Raw genomic sequence first — 22,014 nt, 5'->3', positions numbered from 1 at the left:
GCGCATGCGCGGGAGGGGGCGGGGCCGGATTGGAGTTTTGGCGGGTGCCGGAGAGCGCGCAGCCGGCGGTGAGCGGGTCTGTGTGAGGGAATGGCCAGGGAGACCGGGGGATCGGCAGCCCCAGAGCGATCTTCGGGGGCGGAGGTTGGGGTGAGGGATCGGAGATCCACGGGGAAGCCCTGGAGGAGGTCGGGATTTCCCTGGATGGGGGAGAAAGCCGAGCGGGGACGGGGAGCCGTGAGGGGAAAGAGGATTCCAAGGCGGGGGGGGGTGGATCCCGGGGATCTCCTGAGAGCGGGGATGGGGATCCCGCGGCTGTTTGGTCTGTGGGGAGAGGGGAGGTGGCGGGCACGGCACAGCCGAACTCTTCTGGGCTTTGGGAGCTGTGGGGAGAGGGCCAGGGGGCGATCCCGGGGAGCCGATGGGTCCCTGGGCCGGGGGCACCGCGGAGCCCAGGCCTGGGACCCGCGTACACCAGCCCCAAGCGGGGCCTCTGCCTGGCCGCCTGTCCGTCCATGCCAGAAGACATGAGGGACAGGCAGCCTCCTGTAGTAGTAGCCTCCTGCTCTGGTGGTGAGGAAGGTTTTAGGGTAAGAGGGGGCACACGCAGTAGGGGACCCCCTTCCCACGCCAGGTGCAGTTTGCCTGTGCCACCAGGAAGCTTGGCCCTGAGCCTACAGATCTGGGTTCGGACCCGCTTACCCCAACTACAGCCGAACTGCAGGCACAGCAGATGTATTTCTCATACCAGGGCAAAATCTGGCTTCATTTCCTTGCCCTAAGAAGACCGAGAGGTGTACCAAGCTGACAATGATGTAAATGAAGGTGGACCCACAAGCTATGTTGACTGAAGCCCCAGAACTGATAGCACAGAAAGCATCTGATGAGAGTGTGAAGATCCATGATGGGAAGAATAAACAGTCCTAATCACTCAGAAGCTTGGGTCTGCAAACCACACCTCTTGCAAAGCACTATTAGCAGTTTATTCAACCTTTTGGTGAAAAAGATAATTTGCATCTGTGTTTTCTGAACCCAAATCCCTGTGGGGGGGGCTGTGTGGGGTCCCTGGCCTGCTCCTTTATGCGGTCAAATTCTCTTTTGTTCTTTGCTGAAAATTAATATTCTGGAGCAAAAGAGAAAATTATTAAAAGTGGAGTTTACGGGCAATACAAAAGTCTCTGCAGGAAGACCTGTAAGCACAAAGTTACACTTTGGGTTTGTGAGTAACCAGTCCACAGTGGATTTCCCTTCTCCTTACCCAGCCTTCCCTTGGCCATTTATGTCCGCCTTTGCTGATTATTTTCCATGGATATGTGTCCATGAAATGGAGGAGCTGTGAGAAAAGTAGAATATACACTTTTAAGAATAAAACCCTATTGGAAGAAGGTAGCAGGGTTTAGCTCTGCTCACATTTTCAAGTGCAGGCTGAATCCTTTGTGCAAGATTTGCGTTAGTTAAATGCTAATTATTATTATGATGCAGGAGTGGTGAGGTGGAAATGGTTGTTACTGTGAGATCATGGTAGGCATTTCATAAAATCTGCATCTGTTGTGGGCTTTTATCCAAAAGTAGAGCCCTTGCACTACAGTGAGTTCAGCATAAGTCAGACTTTGACAGTAGAAAATGTACATGAGGGTTTTAAATTTAGTGGAGTCCTTATTTGTGGCTATAAACAAAGACAAGGTGGTGGTTTGCAAATTGTCAAATAAGGAGCATGAACACTATGTGTTTCTAGTTGAGCTATATCTATTTAACAATACCACTGTTGTTCTCCCCATAACAGAGAATATAATTGCTCGATGGGCTCTTGAAGAAATTCTGTGAAATCATGGAAGGTAAGGGGGAAAGTACTCTTTAATTTTCAGTAGGAAAGTTATCTTCTGATCAATATGTTGTTAGTAATTTCAATTGTTCAGAAAACTTGGTAAACTTTTTAGCAAAAGAAATTATGTTGCAGAACCATTTGAGGTTGCATTTTGCCTTCATTCCTGTCACCTTTCTGTGAGGTTTCTCTGTCCCTTCCCTGGTTTTGTGCTTTCTTCAGCAGCAAAGGCTAAATACATTTCTTGGTTTGTTCTTAATTTCAGTTCTGCTCTGTCTGTCCCATTCCTCTCTCTGTACTTGATTTTCTTTTTTCTATTATTTGTCCCTTTTGTCCATATTTCTTTGTTCTCTGCTCTCTTCCTTGAATAAACCATACCTGAGAACAATGCTTTCTTGCCTGCCTTGCATCTTCTTCTTCGCCTTCCACTGGCAAAAGCCGCATGGGTGTCTCTGTAGAGCTCTTGGCTGCACCTTTACAGGTCCCCAGGCTTTTCTTTGTAACAGCAGCTATAGTGCGAACATGCATAGGAGGCAAAGCCGCTGCTAAGTAGCCTGCAAGTTTTCTGCTGACTGTCAGCCTGGATCACAAGCTGAGAGTGTCTGCAGTCACATTTTCATCCAACCAGACATTAGGAAGCTGCTCTATCTTACTTTAGCCAAAGCTAAATTTTTTTTAAATGCCACTTGCTGCTCTGATCTGGTTTCAGTTGTCATTAGATTGTAATTAGAGGATCTTGGATATTTTTTTCCTTGGCAGCTTTCTTGTAACTGAACAGAAATAATGCTGAGTTTAATTTTTGCCTTAGCTGATGACGACTTGGATCTTTTGGCTTCCCTCCTGGAAGAAAGTGAGGCAACTGAGGAGGGGAATCCTAAGGAGGAAGATGCCCCAGAGAATGAAGTGGGAGAACCAGATGAATATGATGAGCTCTTTGATGCAGAAGATGATGTGTCCTACACTGAGGAGGTTGATACCGAAGACAGTATGATTGATGAGCAGAAGGAGAACCTGGCTGCGCTGTTTGGAGATGTGGATGACCTGCTGGAAGAGGAGGAGGCAGAAGAAACTGTCCACACTTCAACTCCCAGTCAGGCAAAAGAGAAGACCAATCAAGAGCTGCAAGGTTTCTGTAACAGCATCTTTTAATCTGTTTTATCATATGTATCTTGTCTATAGATAAGTAATGGGCAGAAGGCAAGGCCTGTTGCTTCTCACTTTAGGATGGCCCCCAGAGGGGGAACACAGGAAGTCCTTGTCAAAGTTTCTAAGTCCAGTTTTCAGTGCTCAGTGGCCAAACTCACCAAACCTGACTTCTCAAAAGAAGACAAAGGACTGAAATAAACCAGGGAGACTAAACTAGCTCAGGTGAGCAGGACAGGGAAGGTTGCCTGTGTACCTGCGCCTTGTCTGATGAAGAGCGATGTTGCTTCAGTCTTCAGGGCTGTTGTCCTGGCATCTTTGACCAGCACAACAGACACTTCCCTCTCAGGATTTACTATCAGGAGGTTCTGCCATACCTGTCAGTGTGGAAGCAGAGTTGCTCACTGAGCTTTCCTGTGTCCAGACCGCATATTTGATCATATCAGAAATATTTCTTTATGCTAAGGAGTGCTCACAAGCCATTTAAATTGTCTTATGTTCTGTAGGAAAGACATATGCAACATGGCAAAGAATGTGCACAGTCAAGTAAAATATTTATGAGACAAGTCAGCTCCAGGCTGTATGGAAAAATGTCCCTTCACTGTGAGCTGTGTAGAATCAAGTGAATCTGTATCATGGCTCTAGCCTTTGTTTTCTAAGTTCCTGTCATGCAGTAAAACTGCCAGACTTGCAGGGATCTCCTAAATCCCTTTTTGCAATGGCTTCCCGCTGTCTTCATTATTATCCTTTTTCTTCTCGTCTCTTTCCTAGCTGAGCTGAGAAAGCTGCAAGAACAGATGAAGATATTACAGGAGCAGTTGCAAAAGACTGCAATTGGGCAGCAATCCAGTTCAGGCACTGAGAAGAAAAGCCCTGGTAATGAGACTAATTAAATGGATTTATGATTTGTTGGCCTACCAACATGCAATTTATAGGCAAGACTCTAGATAATCCTGAAGTGGGCACCGAGTAGCAAGTAGGAACAGTGGTCTGGTGTATTCCCACACAGGCTGTTACCTGCAGCTACAGACTAAATCAATGAGCTGCAGTTTTGGTACCTGCATCGTGGGTTGATCTACATGGGGCAACTTTCCTGGCTGAAGCGCTCCAGGGTCTTCTGCTGGAAATTTCTCTTCTTACTGACAGATGTTGGTACACCCAGAAAATACAGCTTTGTTTGTTGCTGTAACACACTGGATGTAGTAATAAAATTTAAAAGTATGGGGATGTTCCTGCTTTCTCCAGCTTTGTGGTTTCAGGAACATCCAGAGTTTTACGTTCTCATGGGGAAGAATCATAGAGGCTTTTCCAGCTGTTACATTTCAGATGATGGCAACTTAGCTGAAGGGTGTCCATGTGGGACCCTGACCTAGGCTTGTTATTCAAAAAAATTACTTAGTTTGGAGTAGTTCTTAGTGTGTGTGTCCAAATCCTGAGATCTCATAAATATTTGTGTTCTTGGCCAGGTAAATCTCCCTGTCCACCCTTAAAGGAAAGAAAAGTTCAGAAGCTGCAAGAGTCACCATGTTTCTCGGCCCAGCTGGGCAATCCTTTACCACCAGCCAGGAGAGGAATCCAGAAATCAAAAGCATCCTCAGCAGGTACTGTTCTCACTCTGCCTTTCGCCAAAACACCCTGAGCTTTTGTCAAATGCTGATCTAGTTCCCAGCAGCGATGCAGACACATCCAGGATAGCTTTACGCTAGTCTGTGCACCAGTAGCAGCCTGGTCACAGAGCTTATTAGAGAGTTAATTATTGTATTCTTTGCAGTGGGTGCTGCACTCTGTGCTGTTAACCCCATCACTGACAGCAGTCCAGCTTGCATCTTGCGTATTCTACAGTTTAGCATCTCTGTAAAGTGAGAGCTGCTCTGGGAAGCTCCTCACCAGGCAGAACTTATTGCCTGAGTTACATGTGACTGATCTGGAGCTGTCACTTAGTTCCCAGCTGACGGGGAGACCAGTTAACTACAAATAAGACAGTTTTACATCCTTTTCTTAAGCAAGTATCAAGTTTTTTTTTTTTTCCTTTTTTTTTTCCTTCTAAAGAGAACAAGGCTCCTATTCCACAGAAAGTCCTCAGTCTGGCGTTCCAGCCTCTCAAGTCTGCTGCAGGGAACACACCCAGTAAGGTGCCCAAAGAGAAGACTCCTCAGGTGCCTACATGCTCCAGTGCAGCACCTCAGCCCGTGTCTGTGGAAACCTTCTCGGGACTGAGATTAAGGTCAGCAGCCCAGCGCTGGGCTCTGGGGATGTCAGTTCTCCAGTAATGGGAGAGAAAACCCCATTAGTCCAACATCCTGTGATGCTGGTCACACAAGTGCTGTGCGGGGGACTGGATTTCTGATTTGATGTATACCCTGTTTCCCCGAAAATAAGACAGGGTCTTATATTAACTTTTGCTCCAAAAGATGCACTAGGGCTTATTTTCAGGGGATGTCATGAACAATAATCTACATTTGTTCTTGAATAAGAAATCAACATTTATTCAAATATAGTCATGTCATCACGTTCTGTTACATCTGTCCTGCTTCATTCTATTGGCAATTAATTAATCAGCCTAGTAGGGCAAAGAGCCTAAATAACCTGCCAGCACAGGGGCAGTCACTGCTCAGGTGCTTCATGAAGTACCACAAGTGCTACAGAAAGAAAGGGGTAATTATAATACCCTGTTTCCCCGAAAATAAGACAGGGTCTTATAAAATTTTTGCTCCAAAAGATGCTTGCTTTTTTACATGTATAGCTACCTGGACACTATTTAAATTGACTTTATTGTGAACTGTAACTAGGGCTTAATTTTGGAGTAGGGCTTATATTTCGAGCATCCTCAAAAATCCTGACAAATCATGCTAGGGCTTATTTTCAGGACCGGTCTTATTTTTGGTGAAACAGGGTATACTTCGTTTAACCATGTCAGGTTAGTCACTTGTCATTAGAGATGGCACACAAAGCCATAGCAGTGGCTGGTTGATCAGTAAATAGGTAACACAGGCTTTTGTCTTAGTACCATGTTTTCTATTTTCACCTTTGCTCTTTTCTAACCAAAAAAACCTATCACTTCATTAGTGCTGCCTCCCCTGGGATGTCCTCAGTGGTGGAGGAGGGAAGCAGCGGGCATGTGCAGAACCCACGTATGCTCCTGTTGCGCAGATTTTGTTCCCTGCTGAGAACTCTTGGGATCCACTTGCCATCCCCATACTCGAGGCGGCCACAAGAGGTCTCTGAATACTCACAGTGTCTTTCCTAACCAGAAACTGTGCTGGGCTTCCAAACCTTGCTCAGACAGTCATGATACTCAGTCCTTCCTGAAATGAGCAGAGTTAACGGAGGCTTGGGGCTAAGCTGCAGTGCAGCTTTTTGGACAAAAACCAGCATGATCAGTAACTTTCTGATATTTGTACATTGTCCTGAACTGGGGGCCTTTGTTTCAAGTGAACTCAGGGTTCACAAAGGTATTTCACAGCAAGACATAGTCTCCCTGGGAGAATGCTGGATGGTTTTGTTTCTCTCTGTGCATTTATGCCAATGGATTTGTTCTTTTCAATACCATCACTTAATGTAGAAAACCCCGGGTTTCATCAGCTGAAATGGAGAGGAAAATGGCAAACCGGAAGCTCATCCGACTGTCCCAGCTCAAAAGCAAACTTGCTGCAGAAAATGTGGAGGAAATAGACTGGGTGACATTTGGAGTCATCGTGAAGAAGGTCACTCCTCAGAGTGCAAATAATGTAAGTAACTTCATTGTACTGCTTCCTTAGTCCCAGCAAAATGCTGGTTGTCTTTCTTGAAAAACTAATTAGGTTTTTAATTTAATCAGTCAACTCCACGTAGTTCATGAAAAGCTACTGTATTAAGGGTCTTTGCTCATCTGGTTTCATGCGGTAACACTGCTTTTAGTTTTCAGGGTAAGACCCTAGCTTATTTAGTGCAATTGTGCCAGGCACTATTGTAAGAAATTCTGAGTCACCATCCGTGGAGGTATTTAAATGGTGTGTAGATGTGGCATATAGGGACACAGTTTAGTGGTGGGCTTGGCAGTGTTGGGTTAACGGTTGAACTTGATGATCTTAAAGGTCTTTTCCAATCTAAATTATTCTATGACTTTCTTGTTCAGCAAGAAAAAGCGCTGTCCAGCTTTAATGTCAGGAAGATCGGTGGTATTACTTTGTTGGTTTGTCATTAAGAATCCCATAACCAGCTGTGTGGCATGGCTGGAGATATCATATCTGACCTCTGCTGAGGTTACAAATTGTGCTTTTCTAAATCAGGAAAACGCGGGGAGGAGAAATCAGAATAACTCTTTAAAAGCCACAGCTGGAGAGGATGCACTCAGTGTCCCCTTGCTGATTGCTGAAAGGAAAGTGAATGTGTGTTCCAGGGCAGAACCTTCAGCATCTGGCGGCTGAACGACCTGCGGGATCTCAATCAGTGTGTCTCGCTCTTCCTGTTCGGTGATGTCCACAAAGAGCACTGGAAGACTGACCAAGGCACAGTCATCGGGCTGCTCAACGCCAATCCTATGAAACCTAAAGAAGGCTCAGATGAGGTGAGAGGATTTTTCACTTGCCCATCAGCTGTAAATAAAAACCTGTAGCTGAAACTCTTTCAAATCTTCTTGAGATTTAGCTTTATAACATGTGTTAAGGCTGAAATTCCAGCAGTTTGCCTGAACAGTTTGAATTGCATTCAGATATATACTTGTGGTATTTGCTCCTGGCCTTCTGGAAGACTGAACTTCAAGAAGTCGTATTAAGCATCTAAAACCAGAGTTTATTCAAGTGTTTAATCTGCTCTCGGTCTCAATCATCTCTTCCGTAGATGTAGGGAGTGTATTTTCATTTGAGTTTATTCAGCTACTTCAGTGCAGTGCCTATTTCAGCCAAGAGGTCTCTCAAAGCTGGAAATGGTAGGGAAGCTCATTTCTCGCTTCTAATTTAAGCATGAGATGTGATTGCAAAATGTTTTGTGGTTCCAACATCATAACTGGGAAGAAGCAATATTTGATTTATTAAACACTGTATTATGCATAGTAAGTTGATACATAGTACTTCACTTGTTTAATCAATTACTTATAAATACAGAATGTGATTAATTACTGTATGTATCAAGACATTAAGGTGACGTTGTTTTGCTAATGATTTTTTCTTTTTATATCTTTTTTTATTGCACTGGAATGGAAACCGTTTTTACTGACTTCTGTCAAGGCGAATTTTGACCTGGTAGCTGGTGATGAAGTGTTTTGCATTTTAAATTCTCCAAATGGAAAAATTAGGAGTCTCATTAATTGCCTATTAAGCTATATAATTGCTTAAATTAACATGAGCAAGCAGTAGAAAGTCCTGTCTGTGAGTAGAAGGGCATACCAGATTCAACATAAGGGCTGTCTTTAACTGTTAAGAATAATTCTTCTTAGCTAAATGTCTACAGTTAGATCTATATTAAAACTTCTCCAAGTGTTTCTTACCTACAGATACAAGTCCCAGTATCTTTGAGTGGTGTGAAGATGACACTTGTTGTACCACAGGCGTCAGTTTTGCTTGGACCGAGAGCTCTTGTCCATTTCCTCCTCTTCCCATCCCCTGCTGAAGGTGTTTGCCATGGTGGTGTCAGAGTCACGCAGTTGTACAGGACCATCATTTAGAGCACAGCTAGGGCTGATTTTGGTGGTCCTTGGTTTCCTGAGGCTCTGAGCATAGAAATCCAATGTCCTTCATCTCTTTGTGGGAAAGAAATTAACTTTTTTTTTTTCTTTATAACAGAGACTTTTCTTAATCTCAACAGAGCATGTGGATTTCTTAACCTAGGCCTGCATTTTAAAACTACATTGTTAATACCAGAGGTACCAAACTGGACCAGAGCCAAAACAGTGACATCTGGAGAGAAGTCCATCCAGTCCTCCCGAAGGCACGTTCTGATTTCTTTCTAGGTGTGTTTGTCTGTTGACCATCCCCAGAAGATCCTGCTCATGGGTGAAGCTCTGGACATGGGCACCTGCAAAGCCAGGAAGAAGAACGGTGATCCCTGTGCGCAGATTGTGAACCTGGTCTGTATCCCAATAGTCAAGACATCCTTAAGCTGTTGGTAAAAATCTGGCTGCTGATTTTATACTGGTGCTCCGACTCTTGGGCTTCTTTCTGCATCTTAACTTGTAATTAATTAAAGTAGGTGGTGAAGGTGCAAAATGAAACCCAGAGGAGCTGCTTCTGTGACAGCATTGTAGGAGTAATGCAAAGCTGATGGAAGGAGATGTTCTATGACCCATCACTGTCACCATCTCCATACCCTTTAGCTCCCCTTTGTGCTGCTGCAAGCTTCCACACTGCACTGAAGAACTCATCCAAGATGAAGCAACAGGAGATTTTTCTTGGGAATGGTGTTTTTTAGGGATGGTTTTAACCCAATGAGTTCTGTGGTCCAGTGTGCGCACAAGCTGGCAGAATATTTATACCTGACACTGGAAATGAGAGGCAAAAGGTGCTGGGATTGTGTTTTTTCCAGAGGCAGCACTGACTTGTATTAGTTTAAAGGACTTGTGGACTATATCACTTCATGGATATGATGATGTTATGATACCTGAAAGGAGCCCTGTCCAAGTCAGAAGGGTTAGTGTTAGTAGGGTGGCACTTAGAAGGAGGAGTGAAAATGGAGGAATAAAGAACTAAAAGTGTGTGAAGTGGGAAGAAGACAAATAGAGAAGGTACCTGTAGCAGAACAAGGCTCAGGAGGTGGCTGTGCACAGGGCTCTCCATGTCAGTGAGATGTCCCAGTGCCACCTGGATGGCTGTCTGGCAGAAGAACCTCATGAAGGAACTGGCTGTGTTTAATTAACAAAATAGTCTGATTGTGAGATAATTGCAGTTATGCAAATCTGAGACAGATTAATATCAATGAGAATGGAGGTTTGTTTTGGTAAGAAGTTGAAGAATACCCTGAGTTTGTTTATGACACTGCTGTTTCTGACTGGCAGGCTCAGCATTTTCAGTTCCAAACTCCCTCAAATTGACTCTGAAACCTCAGGAATTAATTTGAACTGAGTGCATCAAATATTACTCCAGTATTAGTTTTCCTTTGTGTTCATACCAGTAGTAAAATTGCCTGCAGTTCGGAGTCAGGAATACAGAATCTGGACAAAAGGACCTGGGACTTCAATTGATTTCAGCTGAGGAATGGCCTTAAAATTCCTCGAGTGAAGGGGAGTCCTTGACACACAGGTTTTTTTTCCACTGACTAGTATTGGCAATTTTAGTTTTGTTTTCCGTTGTTGGAGTGTTTGCTGAGTTGGTCAAACGCTGGAGTACTACAACAGAGATATTACTTTAGTTTAGCTATAGAAGGATACGTGTGGGTGAAGGGAATGAAGTAAACTGTAATCGCTGGTATTCTGCAACAGGCTTCTCCCATTTCTCTTCAGAACGACTGTGAATATTGTCAGTATCATGTGCAATCCCAGTACAAGAAGCTCAGCTCGAAGCGGGCAGATCTGCAGTCCACTTTCTCCGGTGGCCACATTCCCAAAAAAGTTGGTCGGAAAAATCCCAGTTTGAAGGAGAGGCTGTGTCAGGATGGGTTTTACTATGGAGGTGTCTCTTCAGCAGCATATGCAGCCTCAGTGTAAGATAAACCACTTATTTTCCTTGCTTTTGAACAGAATTTCCCTCCCATATACAAGTGAGCCTAAAGCTTTCTCTAAGGGGGTCTATTTAGTTAGCGATCCTTTGACTTAACTACATTCATTACGTAGGAATAAATGCCCCACATTTGGTGTAATCCTCCTGGCCCCCTGGGGTAACAGCTGCTGTTTGATAGGAAAATGTTAACAGTCAGTGCTAAGATGTGGAAAGGGGTGTTTTTTATCTCTAAATTAACACTGTGTTGTGAAGCCAGGCAGCACTGTGTTTCAGCAGATAAAAATGAACTTTATCATGAGATCCCAAGCATTCGAGTCTCAGAGATGAGTATCTTTCAGTGCTGTTCCCTTACTGTATTTGGTTATGGCTCATTGCATTTAATCCCAGACTTGGTGTATTCTGTATTTCCTCTTCCTTGACTGAAATAATACTGTATCAGTAGATATTAATGAAGAGATGGTAGTACACCCTGCGTATTGTTAAGTGACCAAGATCAATAGATCAGTGTCCGTGTCATAAGAAGCTTAGAGGGCCCAGGTCCTTCTGTGGGGATTTGTTCATCCAAATCCCAGCTCTGGAAAGACCTGAGTCACAGGTGGATCAAGCCTTGTGCTTGCACAGTTTTCATTCCCTTCCCACTGCCCTCGGTAACTGGTGTGACTCCAAAGAAATGAAGTAATTCCAGCCTCCTCTCCACCCCTGGAACTGTGAGCACATCTTAGCCGTTACCTACATTTACTTTTCTCTTAATGCATAGGAAACATAATCTCAACCCAGAGAGAAATGGCAGATCCTAAATATTGTATTAGAATTCAGGTGTAGATCCACATCCTTCCCAAAGACAGATGACAGGAGAGACCTTTAGGGTGGTTGGAGTTATGTCGAAGCACCAGCCTAGCATTTGAGCTCCTATCCTTGCCCTAAGCATGGGAAAACTCTGATGTTCTGATTTTTCTTCTTTCTAGTGCAGCAGCTGCAGCACCGAAAAGGAAGATTCAAACCACACTCTCCAATCTGGTCGTAAGAGGAGTTGATGCAATTGTCCAGGAAACCAGGGAGAAAATTGGTACCTAACTCCCCGTGTGGTCATTTCACCCTCCAGATATTGCCGGCTTGACATTTAGCTGTGTCCCAGAACCCTGATACTCACTGAATGAATCTGGCAATTGCTTTGTAGAGAGACAGCCCTTTGCAGGCTGCTTTCTCAGTTGATCAAAACTCCTCTTCCCTCTTGAGATTGCAGCTGCAAGGCAAATATAACTGAGCAACTGTGTAGCTCCATGTGTCTTCTTTTTCAACAGTGCTGCTGAATTAAGTCTCCTGTTCTTTGGACAGTGACAGAAGATCTTTGCCAGATTAATGGGAATTGGAAATTTTGAAAACTTTGAACCAGAGGATTTATTTGATTTGATTAAAATAAGTGACTTCTGTTAGTCTCAGAAGCTTCCAAGGAATACTAAGTATAGAACAATCAGGTCTGCAATGCAGGGGACCTTCTGAGTACCCAGCCTGTTTCTAGGGCTTTTTTTTTGTGATCTTCAAAGCATGTTCCTTCTATAGCCTTTGGGATGTCACTCACCTTCTCTGCCACCATTTAATTTCTGTAAAACTCTCTCTTTACGCTCAGTGGAGAGCAGATGGTAGGTTATTCAAACTATGTGCTCTAGATGCCACTTAGATGTCCTCTTGACATCTTCCCGTTCCCTCAGTTGCCTCCATTTCAGACAACAGAGTGTGTGTGCATCGTGTCTTGGGCTTTTAGCTGCTCTTAATTCTCCAGGGATAGGATGTGGTGGCTTCAAGGCTTTCAGCCATTCTAAAAATGGGAACAGTGGGACTCAGCCAAGGCTGATAGGGAACTGACTGATGAAATTGCTGAAGGTGTAGAAATGTCCTCATGACGTGTTCTGTGAGGACAAGGCCTTGGGTAACCAAATATATCACAGAAGTTGGCTTGGCTTTGGGGGGTGCTCACTCAGGTGATCTGTGGGGGTCTCTCCCAACCTAGACTGCTCTGTATCTCTAAAACCAGGCGCTCTTCTCTTCCTGGCTCCAAATCTCATGTATTTCTGCCTCTTCTGCTCCAGGTGCAGCAAAGAGACCCCTGCAGTGTTCTGAGGAATTCAAGGAGCTGCTGGCACAGCCAACTTTTGGAGCACGAAACCTCTGCAAACACTGGACCAAAGCAGGTATTGTCCTTTTTCTGAAGGAAAACCCACTCCTGAAATCATTCAACCTCCTTCTGAGCAAACATTAGTGGCTTTTTATTTTGGTTTTGTTTTCATTTTTTTCCCCCTAGATGTTGAAAAGAAGCAAGGGGCCAATTTCCAGTCTGTCTCTGCTTCAGCGCTGCTCAAGCAACAGAAACAGAAAATGCTGGAGGCCAGAAAAAAGCGATCTGAAGAGATTCAGAGGCGGTAATACATACTGGCTTTCACAGGAAGGGTTTCGTTATTGTGGCCCTAAGCATAACTTTGGGAGGAGTTTTGCTGTTTTAATAAAAGCTTCAATTTATATAGAAATACCCCAGTATTCAGTGGAGAACCAAATGCCCCAGTACCTGGAAGGCATGAGGGGAAGAGACTGATTAGGGCTCCTGGTTGTGTTCATTGCTGGCTTGCAAGGGTCTTCTGAACCTTAAGATTTGCCAAGTGTTTTGTCTTTTTAACAAACGTAAGAAGAACCTTGTAACAGTCACCCTGGGTGAGACTGAGATTTATGTAGCCAAGTAGCCTCAGAAGTCTCAACAGGAGCCAAAACAGAACCTGAAGGAGAATAATAAGACAAGGCACAATCGTTATATTTCCCCCAAATACTCTTCCAGCCCACAACAGTGTGTATCTTGGGGACTTCGCAAGCTAAAGGTGGTGTCTCTTATAGTATCTCTGAAGCATTTTTTTTCCCCCATGAACCTGTTCAATCTCCACTGTGACCAGAGTAAACCTAAACCCTCATGTAACTCCAGTGACAAGGAGATCCTCTGCTTAACTGCCCGTTCTTTTAAAGAAGCCCATTTTCCAAGTGCTTTCAGTTCCCACTTCCAGCTTCATTTGTTGCTTCTCTGGTTTTAGTTTTCAAAGCAATTGGTTGTTCACTCCTTCTGGTGACTTCTTCAAGTCACTCTTGATTTCAGTGACTCGGTGAGTTCATTACCAGCCTTGTTTTACTCTCTCAAATGCCTAAATAGCTACATGTTTTTCTAGCAATAAAAGGCCAATTAGTGAAAAATCAGTCTGTATCCCATTCCTTTCTGTTGCTCAGACCTTTCTGTCTCTTTGACTTGTGTCCCTATTTCAATGGATTATTTTTGTCTTACCAGGTTTCTCCAGAACACAAGTAGAGCCGGCAGCCCCGCTCTCCCATCCTCCTCCAAACAATCCTCGCTCCATTCCCCAGTGCCTGGGGTGGAGTTTCCCAAAGCTGCCAAAATGTCAACTCCTCAAAGGCCCAGGCTGGGCACAGGCTTCTCAGAAGGAGAAGATATCCTCTTCTTTGACAGGTCTCCACCTCCAAGACCAAAGCTTGACAGTTTGGCAGAAGCCAAAAAGGTAACAGCTCTTTGAGTCTTTGTGCTGAAAATCCCTGGAGTGCTGAACTGTGCATGTTTGTTCTTTGGTGTTGCTGGTGTAGTGGATTGTGGGTGTTTTATTTGCCAGGTAGGCAACAGTGAACTGAACCAGTTCAGCTCTGTCGTTCCACGAGTTTGGATAATTTTGGTTTCTAGCCAGAACACGCCGCATCTTGCCTTGGCAAAGATATTTTCACATGTTTATCAAAGAAACTTGTCTCTTCTGGCAAGGAAGAAGGGGTCTTAGCATTCTGAGAGTATGGAAGGTTGTACGCAATTTTCTGTTAGTTCCAAATTATTCCTAATTTGTGTGGAAATCTAAAGCAATTTGATTTCTCTGGAAAACTTACTGATTTGTGAAGCAGTCAGAGCACAGCTGCAGAGATATCAAGCCTGGTAACACCCCTGGAGGAGTGATTTTTGTGGTTTGGGAAGTCACGAGAGGTTGGTGATGTAGCTAATTACATGTACAGCACAACTGGGAATTCTGTTGGGCCTCTCTTCATGCACCTCAGTTCAGGCCAGGGGATCTTGTCTTCTCTGTTTGACAAACTCCCTCTGCTACTTCTGGAAGCAGGAACATGGGAGCCTGACTGGTCACCAACACATTCGCTGCTCTTCCCTGTTTTCTAGCTGGCTGCGATACACCGACTGCGAGCAAAAGGCCAGATTCTTGCTAAAACTGACCCAAACGGTGTCAAGAGGAAAAGAGCTGATGTTGATGATGTCCTAGAAATTGTTGAAAGAGTTGAGAAAAATGTTGCTCAGCCACAAGGTACAGAAGCAGTGAATGGTATGTAATGTTAGCTTCTGGAACAGAAAAGAATCTGCTTATTTGCTGCTGAATGGAGCACTAGTTGCGGGGTTAAGGACTTAACTACTGCACCAAAGAGAGGCCAAGTTAGGTCTGGTTAGAACTCAGAGGGTTTGTTGCAAAGCTAAACAATCTCTAATCCTGTGGAGAGAGTGTGAGATATAATCTCTGATAGCTCCCTGCCCTGATCTCTGTTCACTTTCTTCTGGCACTTGACATCTGCAATAAAATGGCTGGTTTAACCAAGGAAAACCCAGAACTAGTCCCACCTGGGAAGGTGTCTGAATTCTCCATGGGAAGTCGAGTTTGCCTGCTGGTGATTTACTGAGTGGTCTTGGCTGAGGACAAGGGGTAATGGGTTCACACTGGAACACAAGAGGTTCCATTTAAATTTGAGAAGAAGCTTCTTCTCAGTGAGGGTAACAGACACTGCCCAGGGAGGTTGTGGAGTCTCCTTCTCTGCAGACATTCAAACCCGCCTGGACACCTTCCTGTGTAACCTCATCTGGGTGTTCCTGCTCCAGCAGGGGATTGGACTGGATGGTCATTTGAGGTCCCTTCCAATCCCTGACATTCTGTGATTCTGTGAATCACTTAATTCCCTTTAGAGCTTCTCCATCAGTCAGGGAGGCAACACTGCTTGCTCCCCTGGGAGTAGTGTGAAAATTCCTTGCACAGTGCTTTGAGAAAACAAGCAATATTATTTTTAAAAATGCCTGGTTTTATTTTTTCTGAAACCATGTTTGAACTTGGCTTCATGTTCTCCTGAGCTATGAAAGGCTGCTGTTTGACCCAGACATCTACCTGAGAGACCTGAGACTTCCAAAGTCTCCTGCAGTGATTGTGCTTAGAGATCACAACTTTTGTTTCTGTAGGACTGAGCCTTTTTGTTTCCCTAGGTACGGATGAACTGGAGCCTGCCCAAAAGAAGCGGCGGGAGCAGCTGGCCTATCTGGAGTCAGAAGAGTTCCAGAAAATCCTGAAGGCCAAGTCCAAGCACACGGGTGTCCTGAAAGAGGTATGGCCTCAATCCAGCTGTGACTGAGGGCTCAGGACTAGGGAGCTGACTCCTCATAATTTCAGCAAGCAGCAGGCACTCAAATGTGTCAGAGGCACCACAGGGTCCTGATGAGAGGGGTCACAGAATCACAGAATATCAGGGATTGGAAGGGACCTCAAAAGCTCATCCAGTCCAATCCCCCTGCCAGAGCAGGAACACCCAGATGAGGTGACACAGGAAGGTGTCCAGGCGGGTTTGAATGTCTGCAGAGAAGGAGACTCCACAACCTCCCTGGGCAGCCTGGGCCAGGCTCTGGCACCCTCACTGAGAAGAAGTTTCTTCTCAAATTTAAGTGGAACCTCTTGTGTTCCAGTTTGAACTCATTGCCCCTTGTCCTATCATTAGTTGTCACCAAGAAGAGCCTGGCTCCATCCTCGTGAGGCTCACCCTTTACATATTTATAAACATTAATGAGGTCACCCCTTAGTCTCCTCCAAGCTAAAGAGCCCCAGCTCCCTCAGCCTTTTTTCATAAGGGAGATGCTCCACTCCCTCATGTTCGTGGCTCGGAGGTCTCTGAGGACACAGGGCCTGCAAGTCAGTATTGTTGCCATCATTGTTATATTTTGCTGTGTTTGGAAGAATCAGTGAAGTTTCCTTGTTAGCGGATGATCAGAGAAATCCTTCAGCCTTAAAACCAAACTAGCCACGTGGTTGTTTTGTCCCTCATTTCTTGACATGTTGGCCATGTAAAAACAGCTGCCACCTTCATCTGGGACTCGTGTAAGTTGTGGAGCCTGTGTAATGCCAGCAGTTGCCCTGCAGGGCTAAGAGGTTGAGTTTTTCCTGTTGGGGTCTTTGCTGAGCGTGTCCCCAGGGACATGGCACCTCTGGTGGCACAGGGCTCTTTTCTGGGACACACTGTATTGGTATGAAGTCCTAGTTGTTTTAAGGTCTTCTGAGGAGTAGTATCTTGGCAAAGAACCAATTCGATTTGTGACATCTGCCCACCTGACCTCTCCCTGCAGAGTCCCTGTAGGTATGTGCTTATGTCAGCAGCACATGCTGTTGTTAAACCTTCCCACTCATACATCTCAGAGGTGGCTCATTTCAGTGTTGGTGAAGCACAGCACATGCACTACATGTTGGGGTTTTTTTAAAAAAGAGATAATTTGGTGTTTCTCTGGCTCCCAGACTGCAGTCTGCTTCCAGGAGGCCTAAAAGTAATTTGGCCTAAGGCCTTTTATGGAGTGGTTTCTCCCATCTCTGCCTCCCCACAACCCTTTGTGTGTGTGTGTGTTCACAGGTTGAGGCTGAACTGCAGGAGCAATACTTTCAGCCGCTGGTGAAAAAAGAAGAAATGGAAGAGAAGATGAGGAGCATTAAAGAATTGAAATGTCGAGTTGTGACATGTAAAACGGTGAGTGAAGGGTAACAGCAGTGGAGTGGAACATGGATCATAGAATAGTTTGGGTTGGAAGGGACCTTCAAAGCTCATCCAGTGCCACCCCTGCCATGAGCAGGGACATCTTCACCCAGATCAGGTTGCTCAGAGCCCCGTCCAGCCTGGCCTGGGATGTCTCCAGGGATGGGGCATCCACCACCTCTCTGGGCAACCTGGGCCAGTGTTTCACCACCCTCTGTAAAAAATTTCTTCCTCACGTCTTGTACAAAATGATGCTGGACCATCCTGCAATTCCCATCAGTCACTCTCTTGGCCACAGTCCAGTGCAGGGTTCAAATGGAGACAGTTCTGTTTCTTACGCTTGTTGCTGAGAGCAGCCCGTGCTCTGAGTGACTGAGACATGAGAACACTGGCGAGGCAGCTTCAGTGCTGTGCTGAACACCTCAACTCCATGTTTTTGCCAGCGGGTTCCTTGGCTGTTGGTGTCCTGAAAATATTTATGAATTTCTTCCCTGAATTGCTTTGTACCAGGACCCTCAGTTCCCCATATTACATGACAAAAATAAGCAAGGTGCCTTGAAAACATAACACTGGGTGGGATTCCTCTTCTATCTCTGTGTCCAGGGACTTTGCCATCAGGAAGCAGAGTGGAGCTCTGTTACTGTCCCAAATGTGCTGGGAGAAGGGAGGAGTTACCTCCCGTTCCCAGAGTGTCCCTGCTGGACTTTCCCTCTTTCCTGTCTGTTTTGGGGCTGCACAGGGAGGTGCAGGGAGCAGGGCCACAGTGTGGTGGCAGAGAAGGGAGGGTGGCATTAGAAGGAGCAGTGACAGAGCCTGGGGTGATCATCTCAGACTGGTGGGTTCCTCAGGATAGCAGAAGACCCAGATGCTTTCCTCTGGCTCTTCAGTTGTGGAACGGGTCTCACGTTCTGATGGAGCGCTCACAGCTCTTTCTCCTCCCTGACAGTGTAACTACACCTATTTCAAGCCCCTGGAGACATGTGTGCAGGACAACCATGACTACCACTGGCATGATGCCATCAAGCGATTTTTCAAATGTCCTTGTGGAAACCGAGCTATTTCCCTTGACAGGCTCCCAAAAAAGCCCTGCAGGTAAGAAATGAGCCATGTGAAATAGTGACTGGAGCGTTTGCACTGCCTGTTCACGGGGAACATGTTGGGAGGCACACACCCATGTCTTAAAATGTGAACATTAGCCCTTGTGGGAAGGGTGTGGAGGGAGTTTTGGACGCCCTTGTACCACGCAGCAAACACCCCGCAGTGTTCCTCACCTACCGTCTTCATCTTTCAGTACCTGTGGCCTCTTCAAGTGGGAGCGAGACGGGATGCTAAAGGTGAGTGTGAGCTGGCGGTGTGAGCACCTCAGCACTCCGGCTGCTTCTCTTGGTACTTCTGTCCCACATGTGGCTTCGGTGCCCTCACGAGCTCCCAACGAAACCAGGCAGCTCCGCATTTGTCTGGTACATCCAGGAGCTGTGTTTAGTGGACGTTCTCGCTTTCTGTTCTTGTATTTAACCCTGGGGAATTTGCTTCGGACTAAAGTTGTAAGAATTCAGAATGCTGAGATTCCTAGAGTATCTGTCAATATTTAATCAGATAATTTAGCGCTACTGCAACTTCTGTTAAAGAAATGTTTGGGTGACATCTTAACCACACTTTTAACTTCTTTTCTCTATCATTCACATTTCTAGGAGAAAAAAGGTCCCAAGATTGGTGGGGAAACACTTTTACCAAGAGGAGAGGAACAACCAAAATTTCTCAATAGTCTTAAGTGACCCGGAGTTGATATTTTTCCCAACATGCAGAGGGATTTCTGTGTCTAAAACACACATTTCTTCCCTGGAATGCCAAGAGGATTCTGGTTTTAGAGCTGGATGAGCAAAGGAGTCAATTCCTGATAAGAAGGACACCCACAAAGACTCCACCAGGCCACTGCGTGGATATTCAGCTTTGATCTTTTTAAAACTGACTGAATAAGGATGCAAGTGAAATACATATTCATGCTTGATCTTTCTTACTAACAAACAACTTGTTTACAAGATTTAACCTAGAAAAGAGACATCTAGAGAGGAATTTGTACCAAGAAATCCCTAGGGATCCCACAGTTTATGTTGAGTAGCTGGTGTAGATTGACCCACCAGAATTTTAAGCTGACAAATCATGAACTGGAGGACTGTAGATTCCACAAGCACTTGTGAAGTTAATGCTGTGTAAAGGCCAGCCTGTCAAGGTTTTTCACCTGTTGGCCAAAAAAGAAGTGTGAGAGGGTTTTAGCCACAGAGCAGTTGTCATTGGCTCCAAAATTACTCACTTTTAACCTTCAAGCACAGATGTCAAATGGTTCCTGAGTTGTCTCCTTGCCTGATGTGTTCAAAAACCTTTTGGTGGCTTCGGCATTGTGAACATCGCTGCAGACTGGCCGGGGCTTTTCTGGAAGCCCTGTCCCTGTCTTGATAGTATGGCACCTTTCTGGCTACAAACCTCCAGGTCCCACTTTGAAGAGGATTTTAAGGAATCTGGGACCGTTTTGTAAGTGGTTTTAAAGAGCTCAGTGATTACACTTAACAGCTTTTACTCTTCTGGCATTTTAGATTGTCCTGAAATCTTCCCTCCTCACCACGTCAGCTGCATGGGGGACAGGAGCTGTCTCTGACCAAGCAGGACGAGGTCCCCAAGGGGTGGCTCCTGAGAAGGGCCATGTTCATCGGGGCGCTTTTCTGTGGCACTTGGCCAGCTTGTCCTGCTCCTCCTGCTGCCCCTCACTCATGCCCCGTAGGACCACAGGATTCTTTTGAAGTGCCTAAACCCACCGGTGCCTCGGTGATTTGGTGAAACTGCCACCAACAGTCTCACAGGTCCCTGTGGCCTTGTCAGTACCTCTTGTTTGCTTGCACAGGGGCTGGGAGAGAAATAAGTTGCTTCTTTGGAGCAACTGGACAGGTTTACCTCATTTTTTTGCAGCTCTCATCTGCTGGTGCTTTTGCTGGGCAACTATGCTCAGCATGTGATGTACATTTCAGACCATTAGATTGCAGAGGCGGGTGTCACTAGTAGGTGACTAAATATGTAACTGTGACATTGCTTGGGAATTGCTGTTGATTCCTTATTTGGAATAAATACAATGGGCAATAAAACACTCCCTGGGTTTGTATGGTATCATTTAGCTGAGGAAGAGGAGCAGTTGCTTGCTGAGCATGTTCATTTGCCTATGAGCTTGGTCATTCAACCACACACCTATTGGCAGAAATGCTGAACCACAGAAATAATACAACGCAGCCACCAAACATGCTTTTGCTCTAAGTTAAATATAAAAATTAAATCCATGTAGTCATTAGCTGTACTAATGCTTTCTCATGGGAGCTCATACTGAAACTTGCATGAAACTCGCTTCACTGTTTTTATTTTGCATGGAAAAAGGATGATAGAAACCTTAAAAACATAATCATGCATAGAATCTTATATAAATAATATTAATTTCATCTGACTATGCTAATTATAATTCTATTAAGATGATTAATAACCTTACATTAATAGAAGTCTATCAAGAGAGAGACTGGAAAAAAGTAATCAAGAAGTAAAACACATCTCTCACGATCATTTTTCTTTGATTACCTAAAATAATTGCAGCAAATCTGGTTTTGTAGGTCAGGTTTTCTTTCAAGTACCTCAGCTGTTCGACCTCAGTGCAATTATTTTGTTTTAGCATGAAATGATTTTGTAATGCAGTATTTGGGTAATTTTCTTATACAGAGGGCAAAAAGCACATAAATTTGGCTACTCGGAAGCTGATGCTCTGACACGTTTTCCATCCTGGCCTGAGTGGTATCAAAGCTTCACCCAAGGAAAGGGGACAGACTTTTTAGAAGGGCCTGTTGCTACAGGACAAGGGGTGACGGTTTTAAACTAAAAGATGGGGGCTTTTCACAGGATTGTAAAATAAAATCCCCTTTTTGATGGAAATAGCTCTATACTTTGGGATCACTGAGGCTGATAAGAACTCATAGCTCTGCTGTGGTCGCAAGTCCCTCTGCAGTCAGTCCATGACATGCCCAAATCAGCTGCACTCTCTGCCAGGAAACCCTAAGATATTTATGGTTGTTATGGTTGTGTTTTTTTCCCCAAAAAAGCCCAGTTTTGGAGAGCGAAGTGAGCTTCTGGTGCTCAACTTCACCTGGTGGGGCATGTGCTTTGGAAACTTGTGACTGTGGAACCTCTGCTGGCTGCGATGGGTGGGAACAAGAACAAGAAAGCACTTACCAGGTAGATCCCTTATGCAGGTGGTCACATTTACATGAAGCATCCTTTGGACTCCAGTCATTGCTCAATTACCCTGTGAGGAAGAGCCTGTAGATACTTACGCTCCCAGGGACATGGTCCTGCACCCCCGAGTGCGCAGCCTTGCTGAGAAGGAGCCAAGAAGCCAGACCTGGCTCTGCCCAGGGTCTTTTGAGGGAAAGACATCAGAATCCTTGGCATTGCGAGGGTGCAGCTGAGCTGGCCTTGCACACAGCTGAGAGGAGCTTGCCTAAGCTTGTTTCCCCAGGCTGTGAAGTACCCTTGACCTGTTGTGGGAAGGAGTGAAGACATGAGTCTCTCATCAAGTGGGACAACTGC

General features: G+C 45.1%; 1 protein-coding gene across 4 annotated transcripts; it reads left to right on the top strand.

The window, feature by feature from the left end:
• Positions 1-30: 30 nt before the first annotated feature.
• On the top strand, positions 31-20,537 carry MCM10 (minichromosome maintenance 10 replication initiation factor). 4 transcript variants are annotated; one of them, XM_065857740.2, is made up of 20 exons: positions 31-76; positions 1,784-1,835; positions 2,631-2,948; positions 3,737-3,841; positions 4,432-4,566; positions 5,015-5,189; positions 6,528-6,693; positions 7,344-7,511; positions 8,892-9,008; positions 10,377-10,576; positions 11,559-11,659; positions 12,681-12,782; positions 12,893-13,010; positions 13,913-14,141; positions 14,795-14,954; positions 15,875-15,993; positions 17,281-17,394; positions 18,347-18,492; positions 18,692-18,734; positions 19,092-20,537. In XM_065857740.2, the coding sequence occupies exons 2-20, from the start codon at positions 1,829-1,831 to the stop codon at positions 19,173-19,175; spliced, it is 2,607 nt and encodes an 868-aa protein (XP_065713812.1). In that variant the 5' UTR covers positions 31-76; positions 1,784-1,828; the 3' UTR covers positions 19,176-20,537. The 4 variants fall into 4 exon arrangements, with proteins under 4 accessions (XP_065713812.1, XP_071659618.1, XP_065713803.1 ...); XM_071803517.1 differs by lacking the exon at positions 31-76 and adding an exon at positions 101-150 and having other exon boundaries at positions 14,795-14,936; XM_065857731.2 differs by lacking the exon at positions 31-76 and adding an exon at positions 101-150.
• The last annotated feature ends 1,477 nt before the right edge of the window (positions 20,538-22,014 follow it).

Source organism: Patagioenas fasciata, chromosome 1 (genome assembly GCF_037038585.1).
Source record: "Patagioenas fasciata isolate bPatFas1 chromosome 1, bPatFas1.hap1, whole genome shotgun sequence".
NCBI lineage: Eukaryota > Metazoa > Chordata > Aves > Columbiformes > Columbidae > Patagioenas > Patagioenas fasciata.
The sequence above is the reverse complement of the archived record's forward strand: the minus strand, read 5'-3'. Positions and strand labels throughout refer to the sequence as shown.

What these genes read in the sequence shown, in the direction of transcription:
- MCM10 (XM_065857740.2), top strand. An exon ending in GTGCGCAGATTGTGAACCTG is followed by an intron (nt 9,009 to 10,376) that starts GTCTGTATCCCA and finishes ATTTCTCTTCAG; the next exon opens with AACGACTGTGAATATTGTCA. An exon ending in AGCGAGACGGGATGCTAAAG is followed by an intron (nt 18,735 to 19,091) that starts GTGAGTGTGAGC and finishes TCACATTTCTAG; the next exon opens with GAGAAAAAAGGTCCCAAGAT.